This window comes from Chenopodium album, chromosome 19 (assembly GCF_948465745.1).
Source record: "Chenopodium album chromosome 19, dcCheAlbu1.1, whole genome shotgun sequence".
In the NCBI taxonomy this organism is placed as follows: Eukaryota; Viridiplantae; Streptophyta; class Magnoliopsida; order Caryophyllales; family Amaranthaceae; genus Chenopodium; species Chenopodium album.
This window is the reverse complement of record NC_137852.1, coordinates 4,126,853-4,152,357: the sequence shown is the minus strand read 5'-3', so window position 1 is coordinate 4,152,357 and position 25,505 is coordinate 4,126,853. Positions and strand designations below refer to the sequence as shown.

The following is a 25,505-nucleotide window of genomic DNA, read 5'->3' as shown; positions in this document are numbered from 1 at the left end:
AGCCAAAATGTAATGTTCATGAGGATCGAGTATAATGCAGCGATGGACTGAGGTTGGAAAGTTGCTGTCACAAAGTAAGCTGTTTGATCTCTACTTGAGGTTGCTGAACCAGTAGTTATAATAGAAAACTTGACAACAATTCGAGGTTAAAGGGATTAGTTATTTGTAAATTCAATAGGTTAATGCAATGTGTTTAACTCTAAAACATCAACTCTATAGCTCCCACATTGTTATTTTACAAAGTAAACACCGTGTTTATAAACACTTGAGCTGCATATGATGGATACGACCTTACTTGAACAGGATCTGTTCTATAGGATCGTACCTTTGTATCCTTGAGTTCTAAGGAGACAGAAAACCAAGTCTGGTGGATGAATTATGACCGTGTGATCAGAGCGTGAATAACAACTACCTTTGGTTCTCGGACCTCTGGTGCCGTAGATGATCGTTCCCCAGCTACTTTGTGAGCTTGGGATGGTCACACGGTTGTCTGACAGACTCCCCAACAAACTTTTTGCAGCCTATGAACAATGTAATTTTTTATTTCTTATTTTGTAGAGAATGAATAAAGTAATTGTAACAACAAAGTTTGATTATATTGCATAAGATAAAAGACTTAATGGAAATTGGCTTTTGAATTCTATCCACCATAAGTTTATATGCTAATAATGCTCTTAATTTCTATAGTTTATGGAAGTGTAACTAGTCAATGTTAATAATGCTCATAATTTCGTATTATAATTTATGGAAGTGTACCTAGTCGATGCTCGAGAACACCTCTAAACATCTAGAAGAACAATAAGTATTCAACGTGCTACTTCAAAATATCATCTGTAGACGAGATCAAGCTTCAATGGCCCCACGGAGGAAAGCAGAATTTCGAAACATCAAGTGCATCACAAGTCCGTGTAGTATATGGTTTCAATCGGAATTATATGACCCCGAGATCTATTCCTTAAGGTCTCAAAACATTTCGCCACCGAACCCCGTAACCTCAAAATTTCCTCAAAAAGCGTGGATTATAGCCTTCAATTTTGTGATTTTTTGGCCTTCTTTCGCCCGGGACTTAAATTTTCCAAGATGTTTACCATGGTCCCTAATACCCTTCGGGAGTACAATTGGGTCGGTGGAACCATCCAATATGCCCTTAAACGGTCAATTTACCCATTCACAACTTGTAGTGATTTCGTAAACTCAAGCCTACCACAGACGTTTATGACAACATATAATGATTATATATGGTTTCAAACGACATTATATGACCCTGAGATGTATCCCTTAGGGTTTCAAGGCTTTTCGCCACCATGCCCCGAAACCTAAAAAATTTCCTCAAAAAGCGTGGATTATAGCCTTCAATTTTGTAATTTTTTTGACCTTTTTTCACCCAGAATTAAAAATTGCCGAGATGTTTACCATGGTCCCTAATATCCTCCGGGAGTCCAATTGGGTCGGTGGAACCATCCAATATATGCCCTTAAACGGTCATTTTAACCATTCACAACTTGTAGTGATTTCGTAAACTCAAGCCTACCACGGACGTTTATGACAACATATGAATATATGATGATCATATATGGTTTCAAACGACATCATATGACCCCGAGATGTACCCTTAGGGCCTCAAGACTTTTCGCCACCAAGCCCAAAACCTCAAAATTTCATCAAAAAAAGTGGATTATAACCTTCAATTTTGTAATTTTTTAAAACCTTTTTTATCCCGGAAAAAAAAAATTGCCGAGATGTTACCATGGGCCCTAATACCCTCTGAGAGTCCAATTGGGTCGGTTGAACCATCTAATATGCCCTGAAACGGTCATTTTAACTGTTTACAATTTGTAGTGATTTCGTAAACTCAAGCCTACCACGGACGTTTATGACAACATATAATGATTATATATGGTTTCAAACGGCATTATATGACACCAAGATATATCCCCTAAGGTCTCAACACTTTTTGCCACCGGCCCCGAAACCTAAAAAATTTCCTCAAAAAGCGTGGGTTATAGCCTTCAATTTTGTAATTTTTTTGACCTTTTTTCACCCAGAATTAAAAATTGCCGAGATGTTTACCATGGTCCCTAATATCCTCCGGGAGTCCAATTGGGTCGGTGGAACCATCCAATATATGCCCTTAAACGGTCATTTTAACCATTCACAACTTGTAGTGATTTCGTAATCTCAAGCCTACCATGGACGTTTATGACAACATATAATGATTATATATGGTTTCAAACGGCATTATATGACCCCGAGATGTATCCCTTAAGGTCTCAAGATTTTTCGTTATAGGGCCCAAAACCCCAAAATTTCCTCAAAAAGCTTGGATTGTAGCCTTCAATTTTGTAATTTTTTGGAACTTTTTTCACCTGGAAATAAAAAATTGCCGAGATGTTTACCATGGTCCCTAATACCCTCCTGGTGTCCAATTGGGTCGGTGGAACCATTCAATATGCTCTTAAACAGTCATTTTACACGTTCATAACTTGCATTGATTTTGTAAACTCAAGTCTACCACGTACGTTTATGACAACATATAATGATCATATATGGTTTCAAACGGCATTATATGACCCCGAGATATATCTCATAGGGTCTCAACACTTTTTGCCACCGGGCCCCTTGAAACCTCAAAATTATCTCAAAAAGTGTGGATAATAGCTAGAGCTGTCAAAAATTGACCCGACACGAGAATCTGACCTTAACAGACAAAGATCTGAACCGAGCCTGTACTCGAACAATGGGGTGAAACTAGTGACATGTAATCTAACTTGATCTGACATGATCTTAACCAAAAACCCATTTGATCCAATACTTTATGACCTGAACCCGAACCTGCCCCGACCTAATAGTAAACGTCAACCGATTTAATCCGACCCGAAAACAATCCGAACCTGAACTTGTACCCGACCCAATTAAAACATGAACCTGGGTCATGGAAGGTTTAATAAAATTTTATATACCTTTTATTCAGCTTATATACTGGTATAATTCTATAAACCTTCAATTCGATTTAATAAAATCTTTTGTTCAGCTTACATAACTTTTGTCCTCTATTACTTGTATATAAGTTTAATAAAATCTTGATGATGCTTGATCAAATTATGGAAGGCGTAAATATATATTTCAACTTGGCCACATCAATATTTATTAGAATTGAATTTGAACTAGAACTCGACTCAACACTAACCCGAACCCGAATGTACCATCTTGTTAACCCATCCAAACCCGACTCAACACAAACCGAACCTGAAATTGAACTCGATCTGATTTTAACTCGAATTGAACCCAACCTATATACGAAAAGGTGAACGAACCGTTTTAAGTTGAACTGAAATTGACCCGACCTGAACCAGATTTGAAGCTAGATTCACCCAACATAATCTGATCCTGATTTAACTCGAGACCTAATTCGACCTGATCCAAACCCGACTTGAATACCCAAATTGACAGCTCTATATAGTACCACTAGATTAAAATCCCGTGCAATGCACGGTTGTTAAATATTTTTTATAATAATATTATAAAATAACTCCGTATAAAGTTATAAAAGATATGCAAAAATATTTTATTTAGATATATATAGAATACGATTGTCAAATTAGAAAGAAAATATCATAAGATATAAATAGTTTACTTAAAAAAAAAAAAACAATAACAAAAATGGCAAGAAAGTTTTTCACCGGTAATGACAAGTGTCACTGGTTATTCACTTTTAGTATAAGTTAATAGATAAGATGAATTAGTTGATATTAGTTAGGGCCTGTTCATATTTACTGAACTAAGCTGAACTAAACTAATTGGAGCTGAACTGATTGGAAATGAACTGAACTGATTGGAACTGAACTGAACTGAAATTAAGTAAATGTGAACAAGCCCTTAGCCTACAATCCTACATCATCAACCGTTAGGTAATCAACGCAAACAAAATAGTCAAGCACAAGTATAAAAGCCAGGCTGATGCAGCACAAAATAAAAATAAGGCACTTGTTTATATTTAATTTTATAATAACCCCTTCTTTCTAGTGTTTCGATATGGGATAACTATATCTTGATTTATCTATGTGGGACAATTTTATTCAATTGTAAAGGTGAATAATTTTTCCAGAGATTTAAATGAAAAACCAAGGAGAGATAAAGGATCATCAAAGGATGAATATAGGGATTTTGTGGGACTGCAAATCTTGGATATTAATCAGATCATGTGTTGCTGCTTGAATAAATGAAAAACGCTCAAGTTTCATTTAGACGGAGTAATTCGATTATGGCCGGATCGCCTGAGCATGGAACCATCTTGGTGCCTGAAACAAGAGAACTACTATAATAATCTCAAGAGTCCTTGGTGCCTGGAACCATCTCATTCATGCCTTTGCCCACTCTATGTTATCATGTCTTAAGATGCCTTGTCTTACCTTGGCTTTTGCTGCTTTCCTAGGCCTTGCCTTGGCTGTTGGCTCTAAGGCAAGCCAAGACGCTACCCTCAACTTTCAAAAATAGGTATTATTTAAGGGTAGTGTGTTTTTATGCCTTGCCCTTGTGCACATGCCTCGTGCCCCTTTACATTTCTCTCTCTGAACAAGAGGACTACTGAAACAATTTCATTCTCTGCTTGTACTACCAGTTTCACTGACACAAAGTTAATAGGGATTGTTTAACTTCAGCATATGATAAGATTATAAATTTATAAGAACCCTTTTAATTTCTGCAACCTACTTCATATAGCATATCTGAGTTGATCATACCATTACCAAAATCTGAAGCCTATATAAGCAGACATGTTATGCCTATTGTGATAATCAGAATATCTAAAAAGTATGTTATGCTTTTATAAGTACTATTCCCCAGAGCATAAAAAAAAATAGTGTTCATTTTACGAAAAGAATACCAATCCAGCATATTTTTAACTCTCTAACCAGGAAAAAAAAAAACACCTAAGAAAATTGCAGATAATAGTTACCCTCCCAGTAAATCCTTTGCCCTATGAGATATGGCGTAGAGATGGATTGATGGTCATCAAGTTTAGCTTTCAGATAAGAGGTTCTTGCAATCACCTCATGTCCTTAACTCTGTTTAGCTTTCAGGTATGTCGCTCTTGCAATCACCCTAGGTTTTGAGATGACACTCTACACAGGGCAGAGATGCCTTTTTCAAGGTGAAGGTAACTAGGCTGCAACCTGCAGGTTCAGGAATAAGTAGATACACGATCATCTAGTAATGACATGGAAAATGCTATAAAAATCTGAATAAGTGATATGAACTTACGAAGTATTAACTATGGCCTATGGATGGGAAACATAAGATAAAAACCAAATATGGTATGCACACATTGGCCAAAAGGACTATTTATACAAACTCATTGTAATAGCATTTTTTTGCCAACTTTGTTGTTCTATAGTTTTCTGTGTATGATAATAACTATCTTTGTCAATTAAGTATGAGTTGGGCATATAATCTTTCATCAATGAAGCTTTAGATAACTACAAAATCTGAAACAAAGGATGTGAGCTCGAGAAGTTAGATTCACAAGAACAATGCTTGCACCCAACACCTATGCAAGTAAGCCTTCACTTTGGTCTTCTATAGTCATATACTAAACACAGGCAGGCAACCCCCATTCTCTATTATCCCCCATTCTCTCTTATCCCCCCTCGCTCCCCTTCCTTTTGGGTGGGGCGTCTCCTAAACAGGCTAGCACCAAAAGGAACTAACTAGCTAGTAGACAATCACTATCATAACAGCAATAACAGTTGATAAAAGACTTCAGGATACAGACACTCTGTGAGCAATGCAGTTAAGTCATCTTAGATCCAACATATCCTAGAATACGAGAGAGAAAAAAAAACATATTCGAGGAGCACTACAGCTCAACATTTAAAGAAAACCAACACCAAAGTGTTGGCTCGTTGTTATACAGCACACAGATAATGGCCCTGAATACATCTTATCTAGTCTTTACATGCTAAAGAAAACCAATTGCCACAAAGCTGTGCTAGTACTCTATCATCTCATTGTATATATCTACTCTGCTTCCTTTTGATCAATATTAATCTGTATATTGTAAAAGTAACAATGTACTATTATTCGTCATTTCAAATCACGAATTAACTAGCAATTCCACAACATTGTCATATTATTCATATCTAATACGAAGTGTATGATCAAATTACTCCATAAACCAGTACATCTACATGCATATATATATATATTCTAATCCATCTAAAAACAAAATTCAATACCCAAAACAAAGGAATGTTTTCTGATTGTTTACCTATTTGAAGTATCCTCTTTTAGCTCTGCTTAGAAGCAGCAATGAGCTGTTTTTTAAGAGCTTCATTTTCCCTCCTCAATTTCATCATTTTCTGCTTCAGCAAATCCATCTGCTTATCCGATGAAGAAAACTGTTGATCAGCCGCTTTCGTCTTCGAAACGAGCAATTCCTTCTCCAGATCCCTAACTTTCTTACTCAATTCCTTCTTCTCTTCCTGCTCTGCAAATATACAGTCTCTCAAATCCTCAATCTCTCCTCGACTCTTCTCCTCCACATCCTTCAATCGATTCCGTAACGAAATCAGCTCATGATGCAGCTGATAAATCGTCGCTTCATCCGCTGTTTTTTGGCGCGAAATCTCCCCAATTTGAACCTCCAAAACCCTAACTTCTTCCTCGTGATTGCGCTTCAACGATTCAACAGTTTTCCGATGATCTTCCGCAATTTTAATTGATTCGGTGGTTAAGTTCTGCAATTCCTCTTTCAAATTGTGAGAATTTCCTCTTTGTTGTAGTTGAAGCATAAGATTATTTAGGGTTTCGAGATGGAGGTTCTTCAATCTTTCATTCTCTCTCTTCAAAGTGGAGCAGGTGAGCTGGAGAGATTGACGATGATTGATTTCGGCATTGAAGTTGGATTTTAGGGTTTGAATTTCATTGATGCCATTTTCGAAATCGTTGGAGATTTGATCAGCGAGAGAGAGTAACTTCTCCATTTCTTCATCGCTCGTTGCCGCCATTTTTAATAGCAGTATGGGCTTTTCGGTCAATTACTGGTAATTAAAATGGACTTTTGTAAAATGGGAGTATAATTATATAACTTCATCAAGATAAATGTGATAACTAATTTTGAATGAGCAATAGGCAATATGATCTATTATACCGTAAAATATATACTTCTGTAAACACAAATTTTAATCTTTAAAATATTTATTCATAATAAATGATACAAAATATTAGTTTTATATACTTGATAATTTTAGGGACAATTTTTATTTGATAATCTGATTCGATCTCCACTTTGACTTGTACTTGATTACGGATTAACTTGGATTCTTAATTGAGGGTTGTTAAGGCTTGATCTCGTTTAAATATGTTGATGAACAACTTTGATTTGGGTTCTTGATTGAGGGCCGATCAATGTGGCTTGATCTCAATCAAAGATTGTTGATGTAGACCTTTGTCTAGAATTTTTGATTGAGGGTCGTCGAGGCTTGATCTCGATCAAATATTACAAAATTACCAATATAACCTCAAATATTTTTGTCATCTAGCTCTTTCTTCCAATTTTACCCTTCTATTTTTTCAGATATTTGTGCCATCTACTTTCTAAATTTCTACACTTTTTTCCTCTCTCCTCCCACAATTAATATTTTTGACCCCTCTTTCTCTCTCTTCATTTTTACTGCATGTATAGAACAACGATTAAAACCCAAAGGTTTATTAGGAGTGGGATTTTCTCTCTCTATGTATTTATTGCAAATTATTGCCCACTCATGTTTTCCAATGCATTTGTACTTCCAAATAAGTTTCTTAATACCCGCGTAAACCTCCCAAATGGGTCGTTCTTTTTGGGACGGAGGGACTCCAAGAGGATATTAAGGTTCACGGTAAACATCGCGACACTTTTTATTTGCGGGCGAAAAAAAGGTCAAAAAATTACAAAATTGGCACTTTTTTTGAGGAAATTTTGAGGTTTCGGGGCACGGTGGCGAAAAGCCTTGAAATCCTAAGGGATACATGTCGGGGTCATATAATGCCGTTTGAAACCATATATGATCATTATATATTGTCATAAACGTCCGTGGTAGGCTTGAGTTTACAAAATCACTATAAGTTGTGAACGGGTCATTGACCGTTTAAGGGCATATCAGATGGTTCCACCGACCCAATTGTACTCTCGGAGGGTATTAGGGACCATGGTAAACATCTTGGAATTTTTTAGTCCTGGGCGTAAGAAGGTCAAAAAATTACAAAATTGAAGGTTATGATCCACACTTTTTGAGGAAATTTTGAGGTTTCGGGTCTCGATGGCGAAAAGTTTTGAAACCCTAAGGGATAAATCTCGGGGTCATATAATTCCGTTTGAAACCTCATATGATCATTATATGTTGTCATAAACAGCCGTGGTAGACTTAATTTTACGAAATCATTTCAAGTTGTCAACGGGTAAAATGACCGTTTAAGGGCATATTGGATGGTTCCACTGACCCAATTGTCGGGATGTTTATCATGGTCTCTAATACCTTCCGAGAATTTAATTGGGTAGGTGGAACTATCCAAGTTGCTTTAAATGGTCATTTTACCCGTTTTCGTACATGCCTCTTGTATTGGCTATAAACTCTCACGGGGCCTTTACGTTGCCGGATAATGCTCATATATGGGTCCACAGAATATTATATGATCCCGGGATTCATCCCGTAGTGTTCCGTGAATTTCCAACACCAGCTCCCGACACCTCCTAAATTGCTCCGATTTCGTGTATCAATATATATATTAAAACTCCAATGCAAGGTGTTACAATCCGCCACGTGTTAATTTCCCCCCTAAATAAGCCAAGTCAGCGAAATTACCACATCAATGCTACATCATCAAACCATATCACCTTATTCACCTTATTAAAATAGCAATATTTATATTGATTCACCCTATTAAAATAGCAATTGATATCTTTATTTTAAAAAAAATCCTAAATATGAGAAACATAGGAAGTAGTCGAAGTACAATACAATATTGTGAGATCAAATACAATTCTTTTAGTTTCCTTTAAAATTGAAAAATGAAAACAAAGAAATATAAAACAAGGTTCCTCTTCTTCCTCTATCAATCCTTTGATGGTGAATACTCATAGTATTTAACGAAACACAAACAATCCAAATAAAGTCCCAATTCTTTAATTTTGATATCAAGAAGAGGTAACCGATCTATGATTTTGAGAAGCATCCTAAGTGAATTTTGGGTTTTAATTGTCTTGATTGTGAAATAAAATCATTTAATTGCCTTGATGTATAATCAATTTTATTAAATACAATAATTGAGATGATTATAAATTAGTTGAATAAGTAATCGTTATGAAGATTGTGACTACAATATTTTCAATTTTTGACTGACTAAATTATTCAATCATTTAAAGAGTAATAATTTGAATTGCCGAAAAAAAAAAATAGACTACACTATTGAATTGCCTAGTTAACAGTTCACTTTTTTCTGGCTAAATTTGTGGAATTAATGGCTGAATTAATATGAGTGACATTAGTACTACTACTCAACCTTTCACTATAAAACTAACCATATTATGCCGCAAAGTTGTAAAAAGTTCTAAAAGTTTACATACTTGTATTTCATTGAATTTTGTTTGAACTTATTGCGGTCGAGTAATCAAGCAAAGGTGTTTTGCTTTGAAAATATCCTCATTTTATTGATTTGTGGTAGTAGCTATTGTCGTGGAGTGATTAAAAAATCACCTAAATGTTCCATTTTTTTTTAAGGGGTTGTCAATTTCTTAAATGTCAACTTATGAGGCACGAACAATACGTTTAAAGTTTGTAAAGCTAATAATACAAATGAAAAACCTATTCAGACTAATCCCAAAACCACCCTATATAATAACTTAAAAACTTGATCAATAGCATCATTTGTTCTGTTATTTTCATTAATTTCCTTTTTTATGTTGGAATTTGCAGAGTCGTCTGAGGCTAATTTCAGTGGTCGACACTTGACACTTCATTTCAATAGCCTAAGGTATTTTCTTCTTATTATGCAAATCAATTTATAAAAAATGTAAAGCGTAATTCCGCTTGGGTGTCTGTGTAATATTATGATTAAAGCTCGGTTTACTCTGTATAGTTGGTTAATCTCTCATTGTCACTTGTGATCAAGTGAGATTCTAGCTCAATTATCACCCTTTCATGTATGTAATTACATCAATTTATTTTTATAAAATCAATTTCTGAGTTCTTTATAGAAGGAATGCTATGGGCTTCAGACTGTCATGTCAGTGAATAATTTCAAAGTAAGTTAACTGTTTTAGCTTAGTACAGAGGGCTTAAACAATGTAGTTTTGTAATTTAGATAGTATGTTTCATTTACTTCCTTAAAAAAAGAATATTAGTCATGGTAATTAGTTGGCATGTAGTTCAGAAATTGCTCATAAGTTACAACTACAGGCATATGTTAGCTACATATTGTTGATCTTTTTAATTTTATTTACCAACCTTTATAATTTTCCATATTCACACACACAACAATTGATTTACTAACTTTGTGGAATATGGAGAAATATTCTAACAAAATTATAAGCTTGAAATATCACAACATCTACAAACAACAAAGAAACAAAAAAATTGGGGCATCGCCCGGGTCACTAACTAGTTATACTACTATATACTCAATGCGTATTTGAAAGATATGAAGTAGTATAATATTTCAGAGCCTATCTGTAACCATTATAAAAATGCAAAAACAATTACTGTAGCTTGTGAATAGTAATTGTTGGTGTTATTACATAGCTGCCCTCAATTTTTATGATCTGTCGAATTTGCCCCTGTGTTAAGCCCTTGCATTTTGTTTGCCATCTATACTGACATGCCAGCTGTTCTTCATACCTTCTTTTATTGACAGCTACGAAGGTCTTGTTCCTTGTAAGAGTTGCTATTGAATTTCGGGGATTCCTTTGGTGCCGCTGAACTTGGTTTGGTTTGGGTCTTCTATCGGTCTGGTTTTGGCAGGCTCTGGGTTGGATGATGAGGTCTGGAAGGAAGATGCCTTCGTCTAAGAATATCCGGTATATTTTACTTACTCTTTTCGTCTTTCTGGTTTGCAATTGTAGGTCTGGTTTGCTAAATTACTTTGCATGTTAGCTTTGGTGCTTTGATTTCTTAATTAGGAGGTTAGGATTACAATTAGTGTTGGATGTGATGTGGATTGGAGTAGCTTACTTGGGCATTACTTCAATGTCTGGTTTTCAGGAATTAAAAAAAGACTTAATTGGGGATGACTTTGCTGTACTTAGTTTGTTGCATAACTCTAGGGTTATGAATGGGTGCCCTTGTTTATCATAGCCTATATATAGAGTGAGGGGGGTTCATTTTGGGATATAGCAGGCCATTCATGCCCAGTGATAATTTCTTTCTGCCTGTGAGTGATTTGAGCTTGTTGTGCAGAGGTATTCGTTTGAGAGGTGGTGGTTCGTTTTAGATGCCATTATATTGCCTATTGTACAGTCTTGCATATGTATTTTGGACTACATCTTTCGAATTCTCTGACAAATTGAACTTTTAATTAATAACATATATAATATACTACTAAATCAAGATTGTTTTACATGAATTTGATTTCACTAATTCGTTGGAATAATACTTTGTTTTAGGTTTGAATTCTTATTATATATATTGGGTAAATTCAAGAGTGCTTTCGGGTGAATGTGTTCTGTGCTTATGAGCACATATATGATGATTCTATTTTGAATTGGGTTGTTGTTCTGTAGAATAATGTATGGTGTTGCATGAGTGAATTGATTGTTTTCTCTACTTTTAGCCAATTATGTTTAGGATTTATGTAATTGCCTAGCTTATTTGCATGATTCCTTAGCTGTTCATCGTATTCTGTTCGCTATTTGACATATGTTTCATATCTGCTTTGTACATGTGCTACTATACTGCCACTGTATACATTATTTATTTGTAAAGTTCTTACCTGTTCTTCTGTACATTATTGAAGGCTATATCTTACCTACACAACTTTGACGACTATTTTACAATTAGCCTTTGAAACTGTTATTAGTTACAATCCATTTTATTGTGTTGTAATTTAGATTTACACAATGAATACTATTGTCAATGCAGTTGGTCAATACTTTACCTTGGTGAATTGCCTTTGTAGAATGTCCATCTTGTTCTAATAATTGGAAAACCAACAAATAGATTGATGGATTTATATGTTTTAACTCAGTTTCCCTTAGGGTTACAGGTTTGCTGGTTGCATTGTTTGTGGTTCTGCTGGTGGAGTTTTGCCTGTTGTGCTGTGCTTAGGAGATTTGTTAAGGTAATTTCTATTATTCCTTTTATGTACTAGGTGTTGTGTAGTGATTGCCGTCCTTTTAAGGTGTTCATTCCATGCTTTTAAAAGGTTATGATCTCTTGTTATATGGAAGTGTCTTGGTTTCTATGTGCATTAACGATTGTTATTAGTAGTGCCTATGGGTTTGATGTTCGATTGATATGTATTTAATTTTCCATGTGTTATATAAAGTGCTTTTGAGTTGGCGTGCTGTGATTAGGTTATGTTTTTAAAAAGCACAGCTAGGCTTTAGTGGTGTTCTTTGGGAGGTGAAAACTTGTGTTGTAAATACTTTGTCCTGAACATCAATTTTGCCATTACAGGTTATGGCTAGACGGTCGAATTAGCGAGGAATAGTGTTCTGTTATGGACTTTGAAAGCCATTGAAGTGGAAGATGCAGAACCAGAGGCTCAAGTTCTAGGCTCATCATCTGCTACTCGTAACAACGATCAGAATACCTCTACAGCTGCTAAGGGACACAGAATAGGACAACCATTCATGACTGGGGTTGCAGCTTATGGCAGGAAAGACTTCAACATGTCACCAGCCACAACTAAGGCTCATGGCAAAGCAGCAGCTGTTTCTAGCCCAGAGTTCAATGCCAATTCAAGTGATGATAATACAGAAACTAATGATGAGATTCTTGCTGAAATAGCTCAGCTTCATGAATTCAAGCTAGCTTCTCAAGCATTTGACACAGATTGCTTTGACATTCCAATTCAGCAACCAAATAGAGGAATTACAATTTCAGAACCACCAGCTTCAGTTACTGAACTTCCTACATGGAACAAGCTTGCTCGCACACGAAGCAATGTCAAGAACAAGGAGCCAATGGCTGTTGGTGAGATGCTGGATTCAGAAGATGAAGACAGTGTTCCTAGGAAGAAGCTCCGAACATCCCTTTTTAAAGAAACTGCTGAGAAAGAAAGTTCTGATAACACAGAGTAATCTGGAAACATCCTCAACAGTTTATGAATGAAGAAAGCTAAAACTATATAAATATTCGCCATCTTTTGCTTAAGGAATATTGGTACTAATCAGTCTCTATGGTATGGTAGTTTGCTAAATCTGAAATACCTTTTGTTTGGATGTTTAAAAGGAACATTTTGGACATCTTTTGTTTCCAATAAACATCAGCTATGTAATTAGTACTGAAATTATGTAATGAAGCCTGATATGCAGTAGCAGTAGTGTCTTAGTCACCCTATCTTAGTTAAACTTGAATCTTCTGATGTGTATATAGTAATGCTGGCAATTAAAAATTTACCAACATTGTAAGGTAACTATGCTGTACTTGCTTGTATCCTTAAATCAGGATACCTATCTATAATAGAAGCTTTGGTGTTATAATTTCTTGCTTTCAAGTGTTACCTTACTATTATTAGTACACACCTTTATAGCATCAGAAGTTATCATCTACGCTATAATTCATTAGTTAGCTATATTACTTATTTCTTTTCTACATATTGACTCTTGTTAAAGGTTAGTTGTTGTACAAGCCTCTACTATTTTTTGTTAGCTTATTTACATTCTTTCTTGCTCCTGTTAATGTCGCCATTGAAACTTGCAGATTATACAATTAATGATTTGTATCATAAAGTTGTATCCCTCAACTTGCAACTTCAAATTGATAAAGCAAGGAAGGTTCGACACAGTTGCAATACAACACTTGCTTATACATGCTTACAAGAACAGGTACTTATTAATAAGATAGCCTTGCAACACACCTGCCCCTTCTCATATCAGTCTTCTTTTTATTCTCAAACCTAACTGAACTCTCAAAAATGAAACCTCGACCTGTCAATGTTCACAGATTCCTTCGCAGCTCATACTAGATTTCTTGTCACTCTCTGTCTTCCAATCCCACAGTATCTGTACTAAGGTACTACTCTACTTATAATTTCAAACAACCCTTTCTAACATTATCTTGCTCATATTATTTAAATGATAAGAAAGTTTAATTACTCATGTTACGAACTTGCATTAACTATAAAATACTAGGATAAAACTCAAGGAACCCATTTAATTTGTCTGACAATCCTTGAATTAACAGCCAGCAACCTAAAACTTCTACGAGGGCATTGTGCCTTAAGAAAACATATATCAATTGATTCTCTTTAAAACTACACAAGCTACACAAAATCACAAATATCACAAAAACAAAACAATTTCACGAGTCACACTTATCTTGCCGTCGAGGGAGCACGCGCATCGCGCGTGCTCCAACGACTAGTAATACTAAACAAGAATTTAAAAGTGAATTATTTTATGAGATGGTATTAGGTAAATAACATCACTAGCAATAGTATCTCTCTAACAAGTGTAACAAAATTCTAGCCTAAACAACATTAGATATTAGTTATGAAAAGATATTACGTGAGTCCGAACTTATGGTATGACGGATATAAGTCATTGGACATTTCCTAGATACAAATTGTTGATTACTTAACCTGTTAATCATAAACCAAATACAAGCTCAACATGACCCGACCTTTTGCCAGCTCTTATCTTGCCAAATTGGAAGAATCCAATTGAATACTCAAATCAATAAGGTGTTTGGAATGCATCAAATAGATTGACCTTTCTCATAAAAGGCCATGCTCAATAAACGGGTGGTTGATCAGTTTTGGGGAAGTTAGGTATTAAGATATCCTACTCCCAACTACACGCCATTAATATGACAAGCTAATTACAGCCCAATTATTTGCCCTTTTAAACCAGGAATTTCTCTCTCTTATGAACTGACTACTTCGTTATGCTCTAGATTTAAGCTCCCCATTTGGATCTCCGCCAAAATTACCCAGAAAAATTAAAAGGGTTAGCAGCAAATTCAATCTTCTGTACTGGGTTTCTCTTAATCTTCACCAAAAATGAAGGTTTCGGTTGTAACGCGAAGTAAAAAGGAGCTCTTGAAGGGCGGAATCGAGCTCAATGATTCGGTAATTTTCTCTCTCCATTTCTTGATTTTGCGTTCATTTTTCACTTAAATTATGTATTTTTAGCTTATTGATATGAATTAATGTTACTGAGTGATGGAAATTTGGCATGATTTTGTGATTTGTTTAATAATTTTGTTTCTGGGTTTGTTTTGTTTTGCAGGCGACTGTTTCTGATCTACAGGAAGCAATTCACAAGAGAAGTAAGTATTTTCATTAATTACAGCCATTAATTGCTAATTAATTATACGATTTTATGGTTTTGGCTATTTTTGGATGGTGAGACCTGAAACTAAGAATGTAACTTACATTTACACCGTAGTAAGAGTTGAGGAAATGTAAGCTAGATGTGACTAATGTGAGTTTTGTAGTGGTTTAAGGTAATTTTAAGGTAGTACCCGTGTTGGATCGTCAACGCCACGACATAAGTAGGACACTTGACATTAATATGAAAACTTTTAACAAAATAGTCGAGTTTTGCACTTTAACACAAGTGACTAGTACTCTAGTAGTCTAGTACCCAAATTTGACTAACACAGGTTTATAATCATGTTACATTGCTGACTTCCCAGAGGAAAAGTGCTTTATATTTCATTTACACTATGGCTAAGAAGGTAGTTATGCTAGAAAGAAAAAAAAAAAATCTTTATAACTTTGCCGAATCCTTTCTCTTCCAATTGATGAATAACCCATTGATTATATGAGGTTGAGTTCCCTTATTTCCTTATTTGACAGTAGAGTCTCTACTCACTGAACAATGTTTACAAGATTGATATGTAAAATGTAACTGCCTGGCCTATTTATGAGGTGATTTTGAGTGAATGATCCTATAGAGGACAGACGTTGCTTAAAATGTTGAGATGGCTGTTAATGGATTGCAACTGCGAGACATTTTTAGTCATGGAAGGAGCAGTATATTAAGCTCTTAATTTGGGGAGTAGTTCTATTTTCATAACCTTCTGGAATCGTATCACTTGGGACTTCGGATTGAAACTGTGAAAACAAGCCATAAATTTTAGAAACTGATGTTATCATGCAATTCTTGATAGCAACATGTTAATGAAGTTTAGGGTATGGTATTAGTTTTGAACTGTGTCTGATGTAGAAATTATCTTATTGGCGTAGGTAGAGGTTTTTCAGGGACAATTAGCATTTTGGCTATAGTAGTCAGCGGTTTTTGTAACACTGGGATGACTTGCAGTAGGTAGTGGCATTGTTTAGTGTTTTTTTTTATTTTTTATTTTTTTTTGGTTTTCCCCTCTTGAGTTAGAGATAGTGGAAGAACAAGAAAAGGTTTTCAATTGATTAATTTGATGAATTATTTATCGATGTTTCATTTCCATTGTTGGTTTTCTTTGGCTCTGTGGCCCCCTGATTTCCTGAATATCTGATTTGCCTTGTAGCCAAGAAATATTATCCTTCCAGACAACGTCTAACTCTTCCTGTCCAACCGGGATCAAAGGAAAGACCAACTGTGCTAAACAGCAAGAAGAGCCTCAAAGAGTATTCTGATGGTAATTCAAACACCTTAACTGTGGTGTTCAAGGACCTGGGACCCCAGGTTTCTTACCGTACTCTTTTCTTTTTTGAGTACTTGGGTCCTTTGGTAATCTACCCCATTTTTCACTACCTCCCTGTCTATCGGTTCTTCGGCTACAAAGAGGAGCGTGTCATACACCCAGTGCAGACGTATGCTTGTTATTATTGGTGTTTTCACTATTTCAAACGTATCATGGAAACATTTTTTGTGCATCGCTTCAGCCATGCAACTTCTCCTCTATCCAATGTGTTCCGCAATTGCTTGTACTACTGGACCTTTGGAGCTTTCATTGCATACTACGTGAATCACCCTCTCTACACCCCTGTTAGTGACCTGCAATGGAAGATTGGTTTTGGATTTGGGTTGCTCTGCCAACTTTCAAACTTCTACTGCCATATCTTGCTGAAGAATCTGCGGAGGCCTGATGGAAATGGAGGTTACCAGATACCTCGTGGGTTTTTGTTCAATATTGTGACTTGTGCCAATTACACCACAGAGATTTATCAATGGGTAGGCTTCAATATTGCTACCCAAACTGTGGCAGGTTATGTCTTTGCCGTGGTTGCTGCTGGTATTATGACTAACTGGGCGCTTGCGAAGCATAGACGTCTCAAGAAGGTAATGTCCATATTCTTCCACTAACGTGAATGATTAAATCCCTTTTTTAAGTGATGGAGATTGATAGGAATTGCTAAATATTGCAAGTAGCCTGTGTTCCACTGAACTGACTAAAACAAACATGTGGGCGCACACACACACACACACACATAAACACACGCTAGAAGAGAAAGGGAAAAAGGTGGTTGGGGGGGGGGGGATTGAACTTTCTAGAGTATGTTAGGAGGCATTTTTAATGTAGTAGCATATCTACACTCAAGCTCTTCCTTTATGGGTAGGATTGACGAGGCAGCAACCCACATGCACATTTGTTTATGCTGGGGAATTAAACTTCTAGTGACATGGATTCCACCAGAATACTGCCCCTTGAGAGGGAGGGAGGGGGGTTTGCAAGCGCCTTTTACAATTTTTTGATCAAGCTCATACCAACTAAGACTCATGTGTTTTTTAAGAGTAAACTCCTTTATGTATCAACTGGTTAAGTAAGATTTTTGTTCATTGTCAATATAACACATAAGAGATGACTCTGTAGCACATAAACTCATACAGTCATTGGTGTTCTGATTGATCACAATAACAATCATTGTAGAGACAGTTACTTGAGCCTTTATCTTGGATTGACCACGAGGAAGCTCAGGTAGATATGGGGCCTTCTTTAGCCTAGCCACTGGGCACACCAACTAGGCAATTACTTTGGGAAAATTTACACTTTAGTGTCCCAACGTTTAAGTAAATTCCACTTTGGTGACCCATGGTTTTAATATTCCCACTTTAGTGTCCTGTCATTAGATAGTTGTTCAATATTAATGCCTAATAGTTAACGGTGTTAAACTCTCCGTTAATTTTTTTTTTTTTTGAAAAATATCAATATTTTTTTTATTAAACTAAAGCACTAAAGCTAAATATTAGCATTAAAACATAACCAGACCATGATATATATATATATATATATATATATATATATATATATACTGCGTGTAAAAGATGTCAATAGTAGTGGAACTTCTTTCTCCTCATGAAACTAAGAGCCATGAAACTAAGATTACAGCTAATTAAACAAAAATATATCCTTAGGCATGCATAAATTGATTAAAAACAATTAAAAAGTCAATGTACTGCACTTTTAACATCATTTTTTGTAACCCAAAAAATTTCATGACTACATGCATGCCTAAAAAGTAATGTTAATAAAATAAAAATAAAAAAAATAAAAACCCTAGAATACTATTGTTCAGTGAGGAACTTGGCGTATTGCATTGATGCAACTGTTGTATCGCTTGGATTGAGTTTTACGATTGCGGCATTATCTTCACCAATGAATGAGACGAATTTTATTTTATTAGAGGAGATACTTAGTTTGTGATGAATTATGGAAATGGGTAGCAGTATAGAACCTAGAGGCGTAGAAGTTAGAGGGAAATTTTGAGAGAGATGAGGTAAATGGGTTTTGGGGGAAATTTTAGAGACCCTAATATAATTAATTAATTATACAACTTTAGTTTTTTTTTTCTTTTCTTTTCTTTTTTTGTTTATGGAGAATTTAACACCGTTAACTATTAGGCACTAATATTGAACAATTATCTAATGATAGGACACTAAAATGGGAATATTGAAACCATGGGTCACCAAAGTGGAATTTACTTAAACGTTGGGACACCAAAGTGTAAATTTTCCATTACTTTGTCTCTCAAATATCTGTCACTCTAAAATATATACGAAGTACATTTACCGTTTAGATGACCATATAGCAACCATAATGGTTTATAGGGGCATTATAATGGCTTATTTGACCGCTGTGTTCTCAATTTTTAAGAATCCCTCGTGTTGTGAACGCTGAAGGCAAAATCTGAGAAGCAGTATTCTCTTTAAAATATTTGTGTATCTTCTTCTTCTTCTTCTTCCCCCCCCCCCCCCCCCCCCCCCCCTTTTTTTTTTTTTTTTTGGACACGAAATACTTGTGTATCTTCAGCATTACAGCAGTTTATAGGTTTCTCGTGATTACAATTAATATACTAAGTTTGTTTCTACCTTTATTATTACTATTTTTTTAATCTCATCTCCTTTGTTCTTGTTCCTGCAGTTATTTGACGGAAAGGATGGAAAACCCAAGTACCCACGCAGATGGGTGATATTGCCTCCATTCCTGTAGAAAATAGCTGCAGTATATTTCCTGGATCGACACTGTCTCCATCGTTCTGTCCCTGTTTCAGCTAGCCCAATAATTCAAGCTACATCTTGCTATAAGTTATTCAAGCTTCATGTTCAAGCTGCCCGATTAATCATGTTCTCGTCGCTGCAAACTTACTTCAGTGTAGTAATCAATCCTGTCACATCTCTAGATCATTTAAGCAAACTTGTATCCCTATTTTTGTATTTCCATAAGTCTTTCTTTGTTTCCCGTCTTTCAGTAATGAAATAGCATTCGAAACCAATCATATTAATACCTTATTCATCAATGCTTAAACATATCTTAATTTTAAACCTTTCTGTCAATCAATTCAGTGATTATTTTGCTACTTTTTTCCTATCTTTACAATTAGAAATGTTGGCCTTAAAGTTGGATCTGCCTTTTTTTCCTGCTTTAGAATTGTATAATATGAACGTGCAATATGCACATACTATTGTTAGCCTGTAAGGTCTGTAGGCATCTGCAGCTAAGAAGAATGTAGAACTTTATAATTGTAATGATTTCATACACATTTATTTGTGACTTGCTATTAAAATATATATTTACATATTTTTCCAGCCAACTTTATATAATAATGGATCGCACTAATGTCTTACATCAGGAATCTATTTGTCATGGACATGAAATCTGTTAGAATCTTTTATCTTAGTACATACAGTTTTGCTCCACACAGGTTTTGTATAATGGTCAAATCTACACATTTCTTAAGCACATCCTAATTCCTAACCTTCTTTTTCTAGAAATTAACAACTTATAAGATGTTTTAACTTTACATGGACTCCTGAAAGTTAATACTCTTGTAATCGATAATTATGTTGATCAATGATTCGATGTAAGCTAATCTAATAGTTCATGTCAAATGCATAACATAACATCAATTCGACATCCATCAACCCATTACTCTCATTTTATAAAGTAATACTCGTAAGACAGTAGCCATCACCACATGTATTTTGCACAAAAAAAAAAATTATTTTCTTTTCTTATCTCAAAAGTGTTTGTGAGTTATGATTTGAGGACATAATCAATAAAAATCAATAAATCACAAAATTTAACAGCAAAAGTCAAACGTGACTTATTATATGTAGATGAACTGAATAGACAACAACCTCAATCAAACAATATTATATCAACAACCTCAATCAACATAATTTAAACAAAAATTTGTATAAATTTGGACTGTGGTGGGGGTGGTTGTTGGGTGGTGGTGGACAGTGGTGAGGGTGGTTATTAGGCGGAGGTGGGCAGTAGTGGCGGTTGTTTGGCGGTTTGGCACGACGCCCGCAAATTACTCAAATCGCCCGCAAATTATGAATGAATTTACGTTATTACCCCCAATCTCTAACTTAACCTCTTTCTCTCTCCTCACTTAAAATCACCACCACCACCACCCAACACCACCACCGCCACTGCCACCGACGTAAAACAACATCCACCACTTTAAATCACCACCACCACCGCTTTATTTTTTTTCGCCGGAAAAGTAGACGAACCGTCCTGTCTAGGCGGTTCAACCATGGTCAAATAGCCTAGGGAAAACGGTTTGACCGTGGTCAAACCGCCCAGGCTAGGCGGTTCGACCGTGGTCAAAACGCCCAGGCTAGGCGGTTCAACCATGGTCAAACCGTATTGCCTAGGCGGTTTGACCGTGGTCAAACCGTTTGGCGGTTTGACCACGGTCAAACCGCCTAGGCAATACGGTTTGACCATGGTTGAACCGCCTAGCCTGGGCGTTTTGACCACGGTCAAACCGTATTGCCTGAGCGGTTTGACCATGGTCAAATCGCTTTTTTAGGGCGGTTGGAGCATTTTCCGGCAAAAAAAAATTATTTAGTCATCCGCAGTGGAGATGCGACATTTGGGGGGTGGTTATTGGGCGGCGGTGGACTGTGGTGGGGGTGGTTGTTGGGTGGTGGTGGACAGTGGTGAGGGTGGTTATTAGGCGGAGGTGGGCAGTAGTGGCGGTTGTTTGGCGGTTTGGCACTAGGGGTAACATTGTAATTTCATTCATTAAATGCGGGCGATGTGATAAATTTGTGGGCGTCGTTTAGCGATTCACACATTTTTTGGACTCATGCTCATAAACTCATTATCCTTTAATTAAAAAAATTACCTAAAAAATAATAAAGTAATGTTATTAAATGTTAAAGAAATAATTTTGAAAAAAGAGGAGGGGGGAAGGAGAGAAAGCAGAGAAGTGGGGGCCAAAAGGGTAATTTACAGCAAGAGATTGACTGGAAAATCGCGGGACCACTCACATACACACTCAGACACTCAGTATCACCACCTTCCATCTTTGCTGACGTGTCATTAAATCCGAAGATCCAGGCTGTACAAACGGACGGCGGAGATGTGACAGCGACCTTCTTAAAATAAATTCCTCTGCAATTCCCCCATTTCTTCTCATTTTCCCTCCTCTCTCTTTCATCTTCGACATTTTCTCTCTCCTCCACTTTCTCTCTCTTCAAGGTATAATCAATTTTCTCTCTCTTAATCTTTTTTCTTCAATTTTGATTCATGTTGTTGTTCTATTAATCTCTGATCATTGACATTTGCTTTTTTGTTGCGCATGTTTTTTTTTGGTTCAATTTGTCACAATTTTGAGGTGAATTTTTGATTTTGTAATTCAAGGTTTGATTAATTGATCGACATTTTAGAGAATTTGATTTATTTTTTCCTTTTTTTTGGTTGAATTTGATCATCGGCATTGTTTGTCATTGTGCATTTTTCGATATAATTTGATTTGTTTGCTGTGAATTATCGATTTTTCTTTTCGAGTGAATTTTCAATTATATCAGAAAATCACTTGTTTTTTTGCTTAATTTCTGATCATTTTGTTGATTTTGATGTTAATCTATATGGTTTCATATGAACATTGTCAATGAATTTAGTGCAGATGATCAATTTGAAAGAACTTGGTTAATCAATGTAGATTTCTATGATCTGAGGCTGGATTGTAATCACCAATTTGAAAGCATTTCGTTCGATAAATCTGCAAAATTTAATAATAAAAATCTATTCGAATACATCTGATCGCTGGCAGAGTTGAGTAGATGCATGATATAATGAGGATCATCAGATAATTTTTGTTTTTATCTTATGATTTCAATGTGGTAGCTTTTGTTCATTGGTGTCTTTCGTAGATTGTATCATGCTTTGAATTTCGACTTGTGTTTTATGCAACTAGGATTTCATCTGATTAAATTCATAAGTAAAACTTGAGAGATGGTAAAATTTAGCTTGTGATGTGTGGGTACATCAGAATCCCAAGAATTTGTAGGATAATTTGTTTGAAGATCCACTTACAGTAGGAGGGTTGATTAATTTATTGTATACATTGTAAAAGATACACGATTGGAGTGATGGTGTGGTAAGACAGTGTTGTATGTTATGCGCGACTGGCACTGCAAGATTAAAATGCAAGTTGCATAAGATGTAGATGTCTGCGGCATATTCTTTATATTGTGTTTGTTAGGATTTTCTGTAACAGCTTGTAATCCATTTCCCTCTCTAAAATTTTGATGATTCATACTCCGTAATATTTCTAGACATGGGCAGGGTAAAGCACAATTGGAGTAAGAAATAAACTCGTACATTTAATCAAGTTCTTAGGAAGTTATGATTTGGAATGGAACATTTAAGTTGATTATAGAACAGATAGAGCCTGAATATGTAAAAATGATCCTTTTTAAATTTAAGAAGGTGATTGAGAGAGATTAACCTAGAAAGACTGGAGAGGATTTGATGGCCCTTCAAAGTCTTAAGCAGGGTGGGAAATTTGGTTGTCTTCTGTGCTTCCTGTAAAAGGGCTTATTTTTAAGCACTAAATTTAATGCTTGAATATGTTGGCCCTCTCAGTCCAGAGATTTGTAAATCAAGTTGCCATTTTTATACTGTTTTACAAGAATCCATTAGTTAAAATGACAACTCGTTAGTTACAGTAACTGTGGTGTTATCAATTATAATCTGTAGCTGATTTTGGATTTATTTCAGCTTACTATAAAAGATGGCTGACGGTGAGGACATTCAACCACTTGTCTGTGACAATGGAACTGGAATGGTTAAGGTAATTGTCCAACTTTGGCTATATCTAGCTAATGTTTTATATTGACACGTATTTAATTAATATCTTCCCACATTTATCATAAAGCTATTTATTATTTTTTCAGGCTGGATTTGCCGGAGATGATGCTCCTAGAGCTGTCTTCCCAAGTATTGTTGGTCGTCCCCGTCACACTGGTGTCATGGTTGGCATGGGTCAGAAAGATGCTTATGTTGGAGATGAAGCTCAATCCAAGCGTGGTATTCTCACTTTGAAGTACCCTATTGAGCACGGTATTGTGAGCAATTGGGATGATATGGAAAAGATATGGCATCACACTTTCTACAATGAGCTACGTGTGGCTCCAGAAGAGCACCCTGTTCTTCTGACTGAAGCACCTCTAAATCCTAAGGCTAATCGTGAAAAGATGACTCAGATAATGTTTGAGACTTTTAACACCCCTGCTATGTATGTTGCAATTCAGGCTGTTCTTTCTCTATATGCCAGTGGACGTACAACAGGTAAGCTGTCAAAGATAGCTTGGGCATTAGTTTTCCTATCATTCTATGAACATCTAAATATAGACCAAAATATGGAGCTTCAATTATGATTTCATGACTACATTTCCCTTGATTCTTCTTATTCTATATGCTCAATAAACTTTGCCTGCATAATGCTCAGAATTCTACACAGCAGAACTTCATGTTGCGATATTCTCTGATCCATGCAGGTATTGTGTTGGATTCTGGTGATGGTGTCAGTCACACTGTCCCCATCTATGAAGGATATGCCCTCCCACATGCTATCCTTCGTCTTGACCTTGCTGGTCGTGACTTGACTGACCACTTGATGAAAATCCTCACTGAGCGTGGATATTCTTTCACCACCTCAGCTGAGCGAGAAATTGTAAGGGATATGAAGGAAAAGCTTGCCTACATCGCCCTTGACTATGAGCAGGAAATGGAGACAGCCAAGACTAGCTCTTCAGTTGAGAAAAGCTATGAACTGCCCGATGGGCAGGTCATCACTATTGGAGCTGAGCGTTTCCGTTGCCCTGAGGTTCTCTTCCAGCCATCATTCATCGGAATGGAAGCAGCGGGTATTCATGAGACTACATATAACTCTATCATGAAGTGTGATGTGGATATCAGGAAGGATCTATACGGAAACATTGTCCTCAGTGGTGGTACTACTATGTTCCCTGGTATCGCTGACAGAATGAGCAAGGAAATCACAGCCCTAGCCCCCAGCAGCATGAAGATCAAGGTAGTGGCACCTCCTGAGAGAAAATACAGTGTTTGGATCGGAGGTTCCATCTTGGCATCCCTCAGTACATTCCAGCAGGTGGGCATCTTTGAATTTGCTTATGGCCATAAACAAATTTCATAATTTTTTTTTTCAGACATTACTATTTTTATCTATTTCCTGAACCTAATATGCTTTTTACTATATTACAGATGTGGATTGCAAAGGCCGAGTACGATGAATCTGGGCCATCAATTGTCCACAGAAAGTGCTTCTAAGCTTCATGACGAAATGGGTGCAAATGTTGCTTCAGATTGTCATCTCTTTAATGGAAGACCCTATTATAAGCTTTCAAGTACAGAAAAAACCTGCTGTTCATGCAAATTTTTGTTTATTTATATGTTGATTCTCACATATTGTAATGATGACCATGAGAAGGTGAGGAGTTGTTTAAAATTTGTTAAATTCTTTTTAAGTGAGTAATTTTTTGAATTTCAATCAAATCCTTTGCAATTTTTTCTACACGTCTCAATATGCCTGTTCTCCATGTTATTGCAATAATAGCACCTCTAAATGCACTCTGCTTGTTACTTTCTGATTTCAAAGTGAAATTA

General features: G+C 36.1%; 3 protein-coding genes, 1 non-coding gene and 1 pseudogene across 5 annotated transcripts; 4 read left to right on the top strand and 1 right to left on the bottom strand.

Moving 5' to 3' along the window:
- The first annotated feature begins 285 nt into the window (after nt 1-285).
- Nucleotides 286-500, top strand: LOC145596374 (small nucleolar RNA U3). Its single transcript, XR_014103216.1, has one exon. It is a non-coding gene; the product is annotated as a small nucleolar RNA U3 (small nucleolar RNA).
- Nucleotides 501-4,748: 4,248 nt separating this feature from the next.
- Nucleotides 4,749-7,022, bottom strand: LOC145595612 (protein At-4/1 pseudogene; annotated as a pseudogene). Its single transcript, XR_014102980.1, has 2 exons — nt 6,266-7,022; nt 4,749-5,171 (listed from the first exon to the last, which is right to left on the bottom strand). The product of XR_014102980.1 is annotated as a protein At-4/1 pseudogene (transcript).
- A 3,855-nt stretch (nt 7,023-10,877) lies between these two features.
- LOC145595955 (uncharacterized) lies at nt 10,878-13,601 on the top strand. The gene is made up of 3 exons (XM_081652387.1): nt 10,878-11,047; nt 12,232-12,306; nt 12,645-13,601. The coding sequence occupies exon 3, from the start codon at nt 12,821-12,823 to the stop codon at nt 13,268-13,270; it is 450 nt and encodes a 149-aa protein (XP_081508513.1). The 5' UTR covers nt 10,878-11,047; nt 12,232-12,306; nt 12,645-12,820; the 3' UTR covers nt 13,271-13,601.
- A 1,274-nt stretch (nt 13,602-14,875) lies between these two features.
- LOC145593824 (very-long-chain enoyl-CoA reductase-like) lies at nt 14,876-19,897 on the top strand. The gene is made up of 4 exons (XM_081650192.1): nt 14,876-15,261; nt 15,422-15,461; nt 16,662-17,416; nt 19,497-19,897. Exons 1-4 carry the CDS (start codon nt 15,193-15,195, stop codon nt 19,563-19,565), a joined length of 933 nt encoding a protein of 310 aa, XP_081506318.1. The 5' UTR covers nt 14,876-15,192; the 3' UTR covers nt 19,566-19,897.
- A 2,101-nt stretch (nt 19,898-21,998) lies between these two features.
- LOC145593823 (actin-1) lies at nt 21,999-25,415 on the top strand. The gene is made up of 5 exons (XM_081650191.1): nt 21,999-22,073; nt 23,598-23,670; nt 23,774-24,167; nt 24,377-24,990; nt 25,104-25,415. Exons 2-5 carry the CDS (start codon nt 23,611-23,613, stop codon nt 25,167-25,169), a joined length of 1,134 nt encoding a protein of 377 aa, XP_081506317.1. The 5' UTR covers nt 21,999-22,073; nt 23,598-23,610; the 3' UTR covers nt 25,170-25,415.
- Nucleotides 25,416-25,505: the final 90 nt, after the last annotated feature.